The sequence below is a fragment of the Antechinus flavipes genome, chromosome 3 (assembly GCF_016432865.1).
Source record: "Antechinus flavipes isolate AdamAnt ecotype Samford, QLD, Australia chromosome 3, AdamAnt_v2, whole genome shotgun sequence".
Lineage (NCBI taxonomy): Eukaryota > Metazoa > Chordata > Mammalia > Dasyuromorphia > Dasyuridae > Antechinus > Antechinus flavipes.
The window spans coordinates 422,548,867-422,564,312 of NC_067400.1; the positions used below are offsets into that span (position 1 = coordinate 422,548,867).

At 34.8% G+C, this 15,446-nt stretch overlaps 1 protein-coding gene across 1 annotated transcript in view; it reads left to right on the forward strand.

The window, feature by feature from the left end:
* Positions 1–15,446, forward strand: part of LRP2 (LDL receptor related protein 2) — a 237,659-nt gene that overhangs the window by 137,648 nt on the left and 84,565 nt on the right. Inside the window, exons 37-47 of the mRNA XM_051986217.1 lie at positions 142–355; positions 1,946–2,185; positions 2,859–3,047; positions 5,955–6,875; positions 6,997–7,162; positions 7,658–7,816; positions 8,769–9,058; positions 11,353–11,556; positions 12,223–12,465; positions 12,880–13,005; positions 13,997–14,116. Of these exons, the coding sequence (XP_051842177.1) occupies positions 142–355; positions 1,946–2,185; positions 2,859–3,047; positions 5,955–6,875; positions 6,997–7,162; positions 7,658–7,816; positions 8,769–9,058; positions 11,353–11,556; positions 12,223–12,465; positions 12,880–13,005; positions 13,997–14,116 (2,872 nt within the window). The remainder of the gene's footprint in view (positions 1–141; positions 356–1,945; positions 2,186–2,858; positions 3,048–5,954; positions 6,876–6,996; positions 7,163–7,657; positions 7,817–8,768; positions 9,059–11,352; positions 11,557–12,222; positions 12,466–12,879; positions 13,006–13,996; positions 14,117–15,446) is intronic.

Sequence of the window (15,446 nt, forward strand, 5' to 3'; positions counted from 1 at the left end):
GAACTTTACACCATATGTTCATTAGTGTTTTACTTAAAATAGTTCTGCTTATATAGTTTAATCTGAAGTTCAGAGCTGGGATGGCTTCTAATACTTCTTTCTTTCCATGTAAAACTAATGATATGCTAAATACTTTCTTAGATTGAGAGGGGAAATGTGGATGGTACCAATCGAATGATCATGGTATTTCATCTTTCTCATCCGTGGGGAATTGCTGTCTATGATTCCTTCCTCTACTACACCGACCAAGATTATGAGGTCATTGAGCGGGTTGACAAATCTACGGGTGCAAATAAAGTCGCTCTAAGGGACAATGTCCCCAACCTGAGGTGTCTGCGAGTTTATTACAGAGACCGTGAGTATTTGTCACCCCCTTCTCATAACAGCAGAGGCACAAATCTCTCAAACACTCAAGGTACAGACTCCTAAATGAAGTCGTATAAAATTTATAGTGAAGAAATATTATGCCATCCCTCAAGCATTTTGTGAAGTTACAAATACTTACAAGGATTTGTATATGATAGTTCCATTCCTTACCATGTCTGCACACTGAGTATTCTTAAAATGGGGAGAGGAATGAGATAATCCATAATCTGCCCTACTAATATATATATCTATATATCTATATATCTATATATATCTTAATGTATTCAAGATTTTTTTTTATCAGAAAATAGAGCAGGTTAAAAACAAAACAAAAAATAAACAAACAGAAAATTAAATTCAATCAATTCAGTCAATATACCTTTTATAAAAATTACTTTACAAAGTTTTAGTGATTTTGCTAAAGTTAGGGTAAGGCAGTGATAAACCCAGGGGAAAAATGGAGTGTGACATCACATAAGTATAATTTCTCTTTTTTTAAAAACATGGTAAATATATATATGTACATCCAATATAGGCATATATGTTTATACAATTATCTTGCTCATACCAATATATTCTTAAAGCAGTGATACATAAGAATTGTAGATCCTAGGTCTTGGACAGAACAATGGAATTAGGATTTCAGCAGAGTCTTTACATATCTTTTAACCTTTGAATTCAATTATATCCCACATTTTCCACTTATGCCTTTAGAAACAATACCCTTTTCAGTTTGCCTCTTTCAGTGAGGTAGCAGTTATTTTGTTCTTAAAAATTTTTGATTACCAACCTGGTACTTTTTAATATTGTTGAGCAAGTTATTGTCAATTACTTTCCCCAATCAGTTTATCTCTTCATATTTAGTAGTTCTGTATGATTACCTTTTTTGAATGTGAAAATGAATATTTTATTATTTTATAAACATGCCTGGAACAGTGGTTCTCAAAGTATAGTCTGGGGATCCCTGGGAGACCCAAAGCCCTTTCAGGGAATCTGTAATGTCCAAACTATTTTCATAAGATATTTTAATTTTGAATAGAGTAAATATTGAAATATCCCACATAAAAGATCTTTGAGGAGTTCTCAATAATTTTTAAGGGTATAAAAGGAATATGAAGTTTAAAACAAAGTTTGAGAACCACTGGCCTGGAGATCTGATAATGTATGCATATTATTGAAATAATAGAATTTTAAAATTGAAATGTTGATTTTTTAAAAGAAAAATGTTAAAATTACTCCAAGATAATATGAAAATGAATGTATATACATGAAAATAATTCATAAACTTCCACTTTTGCCTTATTGTATACAATTTGCAACAAAATGTTAACCAATGATAATTTTAAAATTACTGAACAATCGTAGCATTCAGTTTGAATGCTTTTGGTGTTAGATATTGGTATTGTTCTCATTTTTTCCCCTATAAATGATTAGTTTATATGTTATTTCCTTGCTGTGGTTTTTAATGCTGAACTATTTTGGGATTCTATCTTAAAATAAGAGATGGGGAAACAAATAATTGTCTTAAGTGATTTAGAAAAAAAACAAAACAAAACATACACTCTTGCTTCTATTATAGATTCTGCTGGTACATCAAATGGCTGTAGCAACAACATGAATACTTGTCAGCAAATTTGCCTGCCTATTCCTGGAGGGTTGTTTTCCTGTGCCTGTGCTACAGGATTTAAACTCAATCCTGATAATCGAACCTGCTCTCCATATGATTCATTTATAGTTGTTTCAATGTTAAATGCAATCAAAGGCTTTAGCTTGGAGGCATCAGATCATTCAGAAGCCATGGTACCAATGGCAGGCCAAGGTATGTGACTGTAAAGACATGTTCAGATCTGGTTTCATTTCAGTACCAGGTTTAGGTCCATGTCCATAATTTAGAGATACCCCTTGGCCCTATCTCCACATTTGGGATGGATCAGATAAGACTTTAATCTTCTCATCTTCTCTTTCCCTTTTTCTAAGGGGATTTCTATCATTACAGAGCTAAAAAATGTTATATGGGGTTAGCAGCTTTACACACATACATACATACACAATTTTCATGAAAAATTGACACAAGTGATGTAAGGAAATAAGAATTGTTTCCAAATTGTTTTGGAACTAATTATTTAGACATAGTAATGTGGTAAGATTGGGTTATAAGTAGAGTAGAGGGAAAAGATGAAGAACAGAAAGATGTAATTGAAAAGCAAAGTGAAAGATAGGGCATGGCATTAATGGTTACTTCAGTAGGGGTATATTGGTTAAAAAGCAGACTTGAAATTAATAAGAATCTCAAAAAGAAAATTTTTGGTTTTGTGTTCTCCAAAATATGGAAACTTGTATGACAAATTCTTTTGTTTTCTGGGAGTGGGATGAAGATAGGCAGTAAGGGAGGAGAGAGGCAAGGAAGAATAGTGGCAGAAAGGTAAATTTTATGCAAAAATTCTAGTTGTTTATACAGAATGGTTAATGTATCATCTTTTTCAATGTTTTAGGGCGAAATGCACTGCATGTGGATGTCCATGTGCCTTCTGGTTTCATTTATTGGTGTGATTTCAGCAGTACTGTAGCATCTCAGAATGGAATACGCAGAATTAAACCCGATGGGTCTAATTTTAGAAATGTCATCACTAATGGTATAGGACAAAATGGAGTCCGGGGTATTGCAGTTGATTGGGTAGCAGGTAAGTAAAAACATATAGTGATTTCACTGAATCAATCAACTGGTAAGTCTTTATTAAGTATCTACTAGGTTTTAGGCACTGTTCAAGGTCATGAAGATGCAAGGACAGTGAATGAAACAACCTTTCCTCGCATGGAGCTTATACTTAAGGGAAATTTTTTTCCTTTTTTTTTTTTTTTTTTTTTTTTGCATTTTTGGCCCCTTTAGCTTCAAACTTGTTTAAACTATGTCTCCTGCAGAGCTTATTTCCTAGATGATTACTGTTGGAATGATTTCAAATGAATATGCAGTGTGAATTTAAATTAGACTAATATGATTATGTTATAATCATAATGTATAATTATTAAGTATAAGCTATATGATTAAATTCATGAAGGACAATTAATGCCAAGGTCTTTCAGATGATAAATTTAAAAATCATGATCCCATTATTAACTACTGCTGATATAGACAGAATTGTAAAGAAAATTGGCCAGAAACTTTCAATTTTGGATCTACATTAAGTAACATTTAGCTTTCACACCTAGTAACACCTTGTCTCATAATTAGCAATAACTATGATTAATCAAGGAGCACACTTAGAAGTAATTCCAACTTTAAAAAAAGAACTTCAGTTTTTCCTGCTAAATTATTCTATATATTTATTTAAAATTTCACTGATTTATTTAGTTACATTTGAATTCCAATCTGTTTTCATGAGAGAAAACCAACATTTAACAAAGAAAGTATGTGAAACCACACAATACATAATTCCATATATTACTTCCTTCTCTGGAGGTGGACAGCATCTTCCTTCATGGATCCTTTGTAGTTGTTTTGAATGTTCATATTACTCAGACTAGCTTAGTTATTCACATTTATTCTTTGAACAATATTGCTGTTGCTATATATAGTGCTCTCTTGGTTCTTCTCATTTCATTCTTCACTATTGCATGCACTCTTTCCATGTTTTCTTAAAATCAACCTACACATCATTTCTTATAGCACAGCGTTATTCTATCAAATCATATACTACAATTCTTGATTTCATTTGTATTGATATTAGCTCCATCAGTGTATATCATAACCCTTTAAAGGCTCAGAAGAGATACTTCATGAGTTGCTGTGACCAAAAATTTATTACTTGATTGCCAGCCTTCTGAGGAGTTTTTCTTAAGTTAGTCCTGTAAGTATAGACATATCCATAGGCTTATTGCAGAGCCTGTCCTTAAAGTTTATTAAGCACCTGTTAGAGTTTACACTTCCTGAATTTTCAAAGGAATATGATATTAGTGGAGGAAACACAGCTATATCTTACAAATAATGGACATCAAAATTCATCTCTAAACCATATAGATTAAATAGATATAGCATTATTTGCAACAAATAATACTTTTTTTTTCAGATTAAGAGCTTTAATGTCAGTAATAGATGCAGTCATATAATAGACTGAATTTGAATTGTACTCTTGTATCCAATTTTGAACTTCACTTTCAACCAGACTTGTGTATGAAAAAGTCATCAGTACAAGAAAATCCTGGAAAAAACTCCTTTTTATTGTTGCATGTCAGTACCTGCTTCTTAAAGTAAGACTTTAGAGTTTAGGGCAACTTTAGAGTGTTTTCTGAAGCACTGAGAAGTTAAGAGACTTGCTCATATAACCAGAAGTTTTCGGAGACAGGATTGGAACCTATATCTTTCTGACTTTCTGGTCATCTCTATCCTTTTACTCTATGTTGTCCTTTCTTGTATTGAATTAAAAAAAATAGGTTAAGATAAAATGTGGCATGTTACAAAGCACTTTGCATTTAGAGCCAGGAGAGAGCTGTGTTTAGATCCTATATGATGCTTATTAGCTGTGTGATCATGGAAGTTTCTTTATGATGATATTAATACCTATGGTACCCTCCTTATTGGAATATATGAGGATTAAAAGAGATGATAAATTCAAACTTTGAAGCACTATATATCCATATGCCTTATCTTAGAAAGTGTGGTTAGAAGTAGTCAGAAGAATCTCAATGCTTTTTTTTCTTTAGTGAAAATGAAAGTTTTGTTAAATAGGCCAAAATCAATATGAGTCTTAGTCATATACTTGGGTGTATTGTGATTTTAGGATTCAATGATTTAGAAGACCATAGATATATTGAGTGGTTTATTGGTTGTAGCAACAATAGCCAAAAACTTTGTGCATGGTGAAGATCAGTCAATCTCCCGATTTCCTTCCCCTGTCTCTGAACTGTACTCTTTCCTTGCAATAATTGAGATTTTATTCTAAGAGAAAAATGTGTAATATGAACTTTTTTTGGATAGATGTTGAACTTTTGGAAGAGTTAGGTTAAAAAAATTCTGTTTAATCACTTTTATTTAGAATAGTTTAGGAATAAACTTAAAATACTCTTAAATATACATAAGAAAGTCTTGTGTGATAATCTGCCCATCAGGTAATGGGCAGGTTCTCTCATATAGTCTGATGGCTTTTCTTCACTGATGCTTTTATCATTGACATATGGAAAGAATCCAGAAAGGAAATGGAGCTGCCTCCTCTGAATCCCTCAAAGATGATGAGTTTTCAGAGTCTTGGAAGAAGCAGACTTAAATATCAATTACCTTAGGTGTCAGGGGAAAAAATATTCTGAGAACTAAGCCTTCAAATGGAAAAAAGTTGTAGTTTTTGATAAAAAATTTAATTTGCTCCAAGGGCCAATGTAGATCCCTACTCTAATCTCTAAGAAACAATCTTTAGTATCTAATAATAAATAATCATCTTTCTAACTTGAAGCTCTGGGATTTACTTATCATCTTTGAGAGGGTGACATGGATTGACCTAAACCTGACATATTTTGGCCCAAACTTGAGAAATCATCACCTTTTTTTTCTTTGCCTTTTAATCTGTTCATGACCATTTGATTTTTTTTCCCTTCCATAGGAAACCTTTACTTCACCAATGCTTTTGGGACTGAGACATTGATAGAAGTGCTACGAATCAATACTACTTACCGCCGTGTTCTCCTGAAAACAACTGTGGACATGCCCAGACATATAGTGGTAGATCCCAAGAACAGATACCTGTTCTGGGCTGACTACGGACAGAACCCAAAGATTGAGCGTGCTTTTCTAGATTGTACTAACCGATTAGTGCTTGTGTCTGAGGGCATTGTTACACCCAGGGGCTTGGCCGTGGATCACAGCAATGGCTACATTTATTGGGTTGATGATTCTTTAGATATAATTGCCCGGATCAATCAGGAAGGAGGTGATACTGAAATGGTTCGCTATGGGAGTCGATATCCAACACCCTACGGCATCACTATTTTTGAAAACACTATGATATGGGTGGACAGGAACCTGAAGAAAATCTACCAAGCCAGTAAAGAACCAGGGAATACAGACCCTCCGAGAGTGATTAGGGACAACATCAATTGGCTAAGAGATGTGACCATTTTCAACCCACAGTTTCAGCCCCTGTTACCTGAAGAAGTGAACCACAACCCATGCTTGGAGAATTATGGAGGATGTTCCCATTTATGTTTTGCATTGCCCAAGCTGCAGGGACCAAAATGTGGCTGTGCTTTTGGGGAACTGGAAAGTGATGGAAAGAGATGTGCCATTTCTACCGAAAATTACCTTATTTTTGCTTTAGAAAATTCTCTGAGAAGCATCTATCTGGACCCTGAGAACCACAGCCCACCATTTCGTAAGCTGACTGTGCCCAGGACTGCAGTTGCTTTAGACTTTGACAGTATCAACAACAGAATATACTTCACCCAAAGTTCTACAACAGCGAGTGGCCGGATTTCCTATGTTAGCCTATTATCTGGGGTTACTTCCCCAACTGTCATTGCGACAGGTTAGTGGGTTGCTGATTCAAAGTCAAACGTGGTTAGCTGAACTAAGGATTAGGTGAAGGGTTCCAATGTGGCTGCATAGGGCCTAACCTTTGCCCCCTCTGTTTGTGTATTTGCACATAGATGTAGGGATTCCAGATGGCATTGCTTTTGATTGGATCAACAGTAGAATTTATTATAGTGATTACCTGAACCAGACCATTAACTCCATGTCAGTGGATGGATCTAATCGCACTGTGGTTGCTCGAGTACCACGGCCAAGGGCAATTGTATTAGATCCTTGCAGAGGGTATGTCATTTTTCTTTTTTTTTTTTTTTGGCTTATATATCCTTATTCATTGGTTCTATATGTATTGGGGGTAGTTAGATGTACAGTTGCTTGATTTTCATGTACAACTGACTTTGTTTATGTGCCTGTAAAACTCACATTGAAATGGAAAGTTATGAAAATACTGGGTGGCTATGAAAAAGTACATCTTTTTACATGAGGAATTTTTGGAAGAGAGATCGAACAACTAATGAACTCTCCTACCTCCTCTTGAATTCAGGTCACACCTAAGGAAGAGGTCAGCAGCATGACAGGGAACTTCATCTACTGCTATCTACTGATTCAGTAGATCCAGATTGATAATACTTAAGAAAACATGAGGGTGGAAATGGAATAAGTTGATGTTTCCTTGTATTATATAGACTGGGTATTTCTGATTTTTATATAAAAGAGAATTTTATATGTGCTAAATTAATTATTGATTAATCATTGCTTTTTTTTTTTTTTGATGAATAGGTATATGTACTGGACCGACTGGAGTACTAATGCTAAAATTGAACGAGCCACATTGGGAGGAAACTTCAGAATTCATATTGTAAACACCAGTCTGGTTTGGCCAAATGGTCTTACTCTGGACTATGAGGAAGACTGGCTGTACTGGGCAGATGCAAACCTGTATGTGTCTCTTTCCCCATCTGGTATTTTTCAAGTAGTTTTTGTTTTTCAAGAGAGAAGGAGATTTTAGGGACTATAGTTGGTAGAAAATATATCTAAAAATAACCAGAATAAAGAATCAGATATAGGAGTTACATGACAAGTATCCTTTATAAACTACTGTTGTTAGCCACTTGATGGCCATTGGAACAAACTGCTCTCATCAGCCCATTCGTATGTAAATGTGTTGAGGGAGAGCTAGCACTCCTGCTGTGAGGGCTTGCCAAGCCTTTTCGGGCTGCTCATCTACCTTCAGTGGCCACTTTCACCTAACATCACCCATGGTTTCCATTAGCATGTTTAGGTTCCTGGTGAAACACCTCAGCACATTGGCTAAACCGAGGTAACTGAGAGTTTTAAACCGTGTATTAAGAAGATGTCTATCCAAAGCATTTAAAGACTTCCCCTGGGGCAATGGGTGGATGAGAACATTTTCTTTTACATAATATGGATCAGTAGTTCTTTATGTTTATACTTTTATACTTCCAAATAAATGCTCAAATTAAGGTACTCACTAAAAGCCACATTAGAGAATTATTATATCTTCAAATTCCTTATGGCAGACTCTATGGATATCTGAGACTTCTAGTTTCATGGATTATTTTATTTATAAGAGACCTTTGGCAAATCATTTAACATTTTTGGTCTCAGTTTATTTATCTATAAAATCGAGGATAATAAACTAAGGTCTTGAAGGTCACTTCCAGTTAGAGATCCTATGATCCTACTTGGAAATCTTGGATTAAGGCTCTAAGATCTCATTTTATGGTAAGAAAAAGCACAAGAAATAGCCCTATTGGCAAATAGACTCATGAAGAAGTCAGATTTGGAACTGGGATAAAAGCATAGGAGCTGAATGAGATAGATGGAAGCTTGGGCTTTCTGAGTACTTGTGTGATCTTGTTTATTTTAGGCAGAAGATTGAACGTTCCTCCCTGACTGGGGCAAACCGGGAGGTAATTATCAGTACAGCGATTCATCCCTTTGCCATGACTGTCTACGATCAGCATATTTATTGGACTGATTGGAACACAAGGACTATCTACAGAGCTAACAAATATGATGGTTCAGAACAGATTGTAATGATTATGAATTTGCCACTGCGGCCAATGGATATTCATGTGCTAGTGAAGAGTAGACAGCAGCAGTGCCCTAACCCCTGCAGTCAATTTAATGGGGGATGCAGTCATATTTGTGCACCAGGTAAGGCATTGCCATGGATGACAAAAATGGAAATGCTCCGACGTGAAGAGAAAAAAATAGGTTGCAATAGATTGAGGAAGAGGTCAAACATCTTTGACCAAGAGATAATAATAGAAGATTGATTCAAAACATAAATTTCTCTAATTAAGGCATATTTAAGCCTCTGGTTTTGATCACACACAGATCCTTGTAGGGTTACAAGTAAGTAATTAATTTTTTTAGTTTAATTCAGGTAATGGGGATTAGAAATAAATTGAGAAGTTGAGCTATTGAATTTTTTGAATTGAAAGAATAATGCTATACAGTTGGGAAAATGCTGTATTTTGAGTCAGAATAGCCATATCAAATCCTGGTTCTGTTATTTAACTACCTGGGTTACCTGGGCAAATCACATAATGGCCCTGGAACTCAGTGTCTTTATCTATAAAATGAATGGATTGGACTAGATCATGGGTGTAAAACACAAATAGAAAGAGATCTCTGTGAGCCTGATTAACTTAGAAAATCACAAATCAACACCATCTAGGTTATATATTTTTATTTATTATTATAGGTACTTTTCAATCACATTTTAATCTGCTCTGCCAAACATGAGGGTTTTTCATGCTGTAAGGAATTTGACACCTATGGATGAGATGACTTCTATGGTCTCTTCTATTCTGAATCTATGATATGATTAGAATTATTAATATGGGCAAAAGTCAAACTACCCATCCCTAGGATTCAGGCGTAGCTTATTTGCTTTAAGGAATGTATTCTCTTATTTGAAATATTTGTCATGATACTTTGTTGTGGGATGTCATATATATTAAGAGTAAGTTTTTAAAAGAATCATTTTGGAATCTGATCCTGGGATTTCACTGGTATGGTTTGATTCCTGGTTTGGAGACCTCATTCACTGATGCACGATTGTCAATTTGTTTATAATTTATGGTCTACTGGGATTCCAGGTGCATTTAAAGTTAAGATGAAGGGACTTGCTGAGGAAAACAAGACTGTGGCATAGGTAGGGTAAGAACCAAGGTGTTTTTGACTCCAACGTTGACCCTCTTTTCCACTAAGTAATGATGCTTTTCCTTCTGATTCACTTTGCTTTAAAAATTGGGTAAATTTTGTAGAAAAAGGAGATTTTTTTAGGATTAGGATTTCTACATAGAAGAAGGCTATTTCTTTATATATTAATTTGAACTACTTGTACTAACATGTTTTTTGCTCATTTATCACAAATAATAAAAATTTACATGTATGTAATAATTCAAGGTTTACAAATTACTTTCCTCACAATAATCTTGTGAATCAGATAGCAAAAATAATATTTTCCTCAGTTGGCACAGGAGAAGATTATAGATGTAGAAGTTGGAAGAGAACCTTAGAAATCATCTGGTCCAGTTTCTGTATAAATCAGATGAAGAAACTGAGGTTTAGATAGATTAAAAGGCTTGACCATGAATTGATTGACTGCTTCCTAGCTAGCAGGAATTCAATCTCCTTTCCTTACAGCAGTCCAATGCTTTTTACATGATACCATACCACTTTATGGAATGATCAGAGCGCTCCATAGTGCATAGAATTCTGTGACTGGAGTCAGAAAGGCTCCCCTTTCTGAGTTCACATCTGACCTCAGACACTTACCAGCTATGTGACCCTAAGAAAGCCACTTAGCCCTATTTGCTTTAGTTTTCTCATCTGTAAAATGAGCTAGAGAAAGAAATGGCAAACCACTCCAGCATTTTTGCCAAGAAAAGCTGGACATGCTTGAGCAACAACAACAATAATGCTACTTTTCAAATAAAATAAATCAAAATGAACATATTTAGGCTATCATGATGGTTGAGTACATAGGTAAAAATATTAGACTTGTGAGTCTAAAGGCAAAGAACTTTGAATTTGGAGTCAGCAGTGTTGGATCCCTATTTCTGTGCTGATATTAGCTATATGATCAAATATTTCCTTCCATGTAAAGCAGGGATAAAAGTAAACTACATGTGTCACAGTGTCATGAAAAAAATAACTTGTAAACCTCACTTGGGAACATGGACATGGAGATAGAGAGTACCCCACAGATCATCTAGTTCAATTCTCTAACTTTACAAATGTTTTTTGTTCATGCTAGTTATACCTGGCATAAATATGGTACTCTTTCCACATTGTCTCTCTATGCAAACTTAAGTAATGAGTGTTTTGAAATCTATTCTGATTGCTTTGTGTGTTAATACAAGTAAGTGTTTTGGAAAGGAGATAGGAATGTTTTAGAATTCTGATCTTTTACTTCTTTTTGACATAAATTTCTTCAGGTCCTAATGGTGCTGAGTGTCAATGCCCATCAGGAGGCCGCTGGTACTTGGCAAATGGAAACAAACACTGCATTACAGACAACGGGACGAGATGTGAAGGGGGACAATTCACTTGCCTTAATGGGCGCTGCATCTCGGAGAGGTGGAAGTGTGACAATGACAATGACTGTGGGGATGGCAGTGATGAGCTGGAAAATGTCTGTGGTAAGACCTTTTTGGTCCCTTTGCTATTCTTTGAAAGCAACTTGCAGGAATTTCAAGGGCTAGAAAATGATTCTGTTGGAAAGGCTGACTACCAAATTTTGTTTCCAGATATTGGATTTAGGGTGTACATATAATTGATTGCATCTAGGAGTGCTGATTATTACTGTTACATATTTAGTACATTTCCAAAAATATATGTAATACAAGGGGCAAGAAGACCCAGTATTGCATTCCCTTGGAATTCTTTCCCTACTCTCCACTTCCATTTTTAAGTGCATTATGGTACAAAAAACACAGGGTTTTCTGAGAGTTTTGAGATCTACTATTACTGTTTCTTTCTAAGAAAACCTGCTTGTACTCTGCCTGTTTTTTCTGGGGTTGAGATAAACAGACGTATCTTGAGAGAAATGTAATGGCAAAAGAAAAGGAAATAAGTTCTTTTCCTCATATTTGATTTGTTTTTTTTCAAAGAGTAGAAAAAGTATTTTGCCTAATCTCACTAATTTAAGATGCCATCTACTTTTCATATAGTCCATTTTGCAGCAACCTTTGTTCTGGGAGGTGAATCTCAAAGCTTTCAGAATTCTTTGGCTTCCTTTTTTTTCTTGTAGAAACTTAAGATCCTACTTTAGTGAATATATTCCTCCGTTCTTTCCTTTTTCCTAGCATTTCACACTTGCCAGCCAACAGCATTCACCTGTGGCAATGGGCGTTGTGTCCCTTACCATTATCGCTGTGATCACTACAATGATTGTGGAGACAATAGTGACGAGGCAGGCTGCTTATTCCGAACTTGTGACACCAACACTGAATTTGCTTGCAACAATGGGAGGTGCATATCCCTGGAATATGTCTGCAATGGTATCAATAACTGCTATGATAATGGCACTACAGATGAGAGGAACTGTCGTAAGTCCATCATAACCATCTATGATGCTTGAGGATTTGAAACCCAGAATACATGAGATAAAATCCCCAATTATTGAGCATATGGATTGTTTCTAAGCTCCTTTTTTGGCTATTATTAAGTATTTTTAGCATTGTTAGTCACCATTTTATTTTATGGAAGAAGATATTAAGCCTAGAGAAATGAAATGATTTGTTCAAAGTTACACAAATAATTAATGACACAACCAAGATTAGATCCATTTTTTCATGATGTTTCTGCATTCTTTTTATGTTATTCAGTGCTGAACAAACATCTTTTCAACTAATGCATGTTCTACAATTTTTGTTACCAAAATATACATTTTTTGTTTTGATTCATTTAGTAACCTGAAAGTGATCTAAATCTTGGTCTTATTTTTTTTTAACCATTTCAAGCTGATCGAACATGCCAGTCTGGATTTACAAAATGTCAGAACACAAATATTTGTATTCCTCGTACTTATCTTTGTGATGGAGATAATGATTGTGGAGATATGAGTGATGAAAGTCCCACTCACTGTGGTGAGTTTACAATGCTTTACTCATTTTCAGTGTCATCTTAGAAGCAGCCCCCTAAGAAACTTCTGTGAAGGTCAAAATTTCTCTCCTTATTCACATTTTAAAATTCTCTTCCAATGGTCTATTTTAATTAATCTGAACTTTTGTTCTTTCAGTTTTATGAAGATGTTATGGTCTTCAATAGTACCCTATTAAAAGATTTTAAAAAGCCCAAAGTTTATTTACTTAAAATTATTTATAAGTCATTTACTCAAGCCATTTCTTTGGTTTTTAAGATCCTTACTAAGATACAAATACCCCTCAAATTATATTATGTCCCTTAAGCAATCACCTTGATTGAATTGGCCATTGTTTTCACAGTTTATACGTGTGTATATTTCTTACCAGTAACAGCATCTATAAAATACTTTTTAGGTGTTTGCAACCCAAGCCAGAAGGCCTTTTTAAAGTATCAGTTATCCTTGAGATCTGTAATGTATGAATTTCTTAATTAATCTGCTCTTCTGAAGACCAGTGTCCAAGAGTAGAAAGCACAGAGTTTATAATGAAAGAATCATAAGACCTGAATGCAGGTGTGAATCAGAGATACAGGTATCATTCAGAAATAGATAATAAATAGGGCAATCTTTGGGCTCTTTGACTCATTATCGATATTTTCCCCTGATTGTTGACTATTGACCTCATAGATTCATTGAAGCTATATTTCATCTGCCTCTAAGATCTAAGAGATTCAGGAAAGAAATCTGAATTAAGAACTAAGCATGTATATAGTTAAAAAGACCTATAATTGAGAATGAATGAAAGGAGTGGTCTGCCTACTTCCTAGGTCTAGACTCTAGAGTATATAGCCTAGCCATGAATTTTTCCATTTTGCTACCAACGAACGTAGAGACACATTAGACGCTGTAATGACCATAGATAGACAGGGTAGGCAAAATTTTTGAGCAACAAGTTTGTGTTTCATTCAAAGGTTTTGTCTTCTCTCTTCCTGTAGTCTCTCTGACTTGTACCAGCAATGAGTTCCGTTGTACATCTGGGCGCTGTATTCCTGCTCACTGGTATTGTGACCAAGGAGTAGATTGTGCTGATGGCTCTGATGAACCTTCTTCTTGTGGTAAGAAAGGAATAAAACTTGAGAAGTATTAAAAGGTCATTGATGACCTAGAGCAGGAGTTCTTAATTTGAAGTTCATGGAAATCTTCCAAGAGTTCTGTGGGTAGTTCTATGAATTTAGACGGGAAAACTATGTTTTTATTTTCATCAATCTTTGGCTTCCTTGGCAATCCTGTGTATTTTATTTTATGCATTTAATAATTGATTCTGAGAAGGGGTGCACAGACTTCAAAGAGGTTTATGAAACAAAGTGGGTTAAGAACTCCTGGTCTACATCTGTACCTAGAGAGAGACTGTGGGTACTGAAAATGGATCACAACATAGTATTTTCACTTTTTATTGTTGTTGCTTGCTTGAATTTTGTTTTCTTTCTTATTTTTTCCCTTTTTGATTTGATTTTTCTTGTGCAGAATGACAATTGTGGAAATATGTATAGAAGAATTGCACATGTTTAACATATATTGGATTACTTGATTTCTAGGGGAGAGGAGGGAGAAAAAATTTGGAACACAAGGTTTTGTAAGGGTTAATGTTGAAAACTATCTGTGTATGGGTTTTGAAAATAAAAAAGGTTTTTAAAAGCTTAAAAAAAACTCCTGGGCTAAAGGATGCATTGTGACATAGATAGTATCTTTTCATTCTCCTCTGCCCTCAGTTGTGATCCTGCTTCTGAGGCTCCCTAGAGTAACTAGTTGTTTTTTCTCCAACACTTACTTTCTCATTATACTGTGTTTTCTTTGTTACTGTAAGGGGGTTTCAGGACTGCTGCTGAGTTGACTTGGAGCCCATCATGACTATTCGTATAGTCTTCCTATGAGAAGAGAATAAGGAATTTTTAACCCTTTTTTGTTTTGTGGAGATCTTTGGGAAATTAATGAAGTATAAGAACTCTTTCCTGGGAATAATGCTTTTATATATATAAAATAAAATATATAAGATTGCAAAAACTCCAATTATGTTGAAATAGAGTTATCAAAATTTGTTTTTGAAAATGTTCACTGACTACAGGTTAAGAATCTTTGCTTTAGAGAGATTTTACTGGTTATTTCTCTTAATTATGATATTTGTGGCTTTGGGAGGCTGATATTTGAGGTTTAGAATGCCTGGATTTGACTCTTAACTATTTGCTTACTAGTTACTTACTGGCAAATCATATAACTTTTCTGAGCCTAAACTTCTGTTTCCTCATTTATAAAGATGGGAAAATATTACCTGTGTTAGCTATGTTTCAAACTTATTATGAGGTTCAAATGAAATAAAATAGAGTATATGAAAATGATGATATGCCACACAGATGTCATTCATTTACTATGTAAAAATAATATTTAATT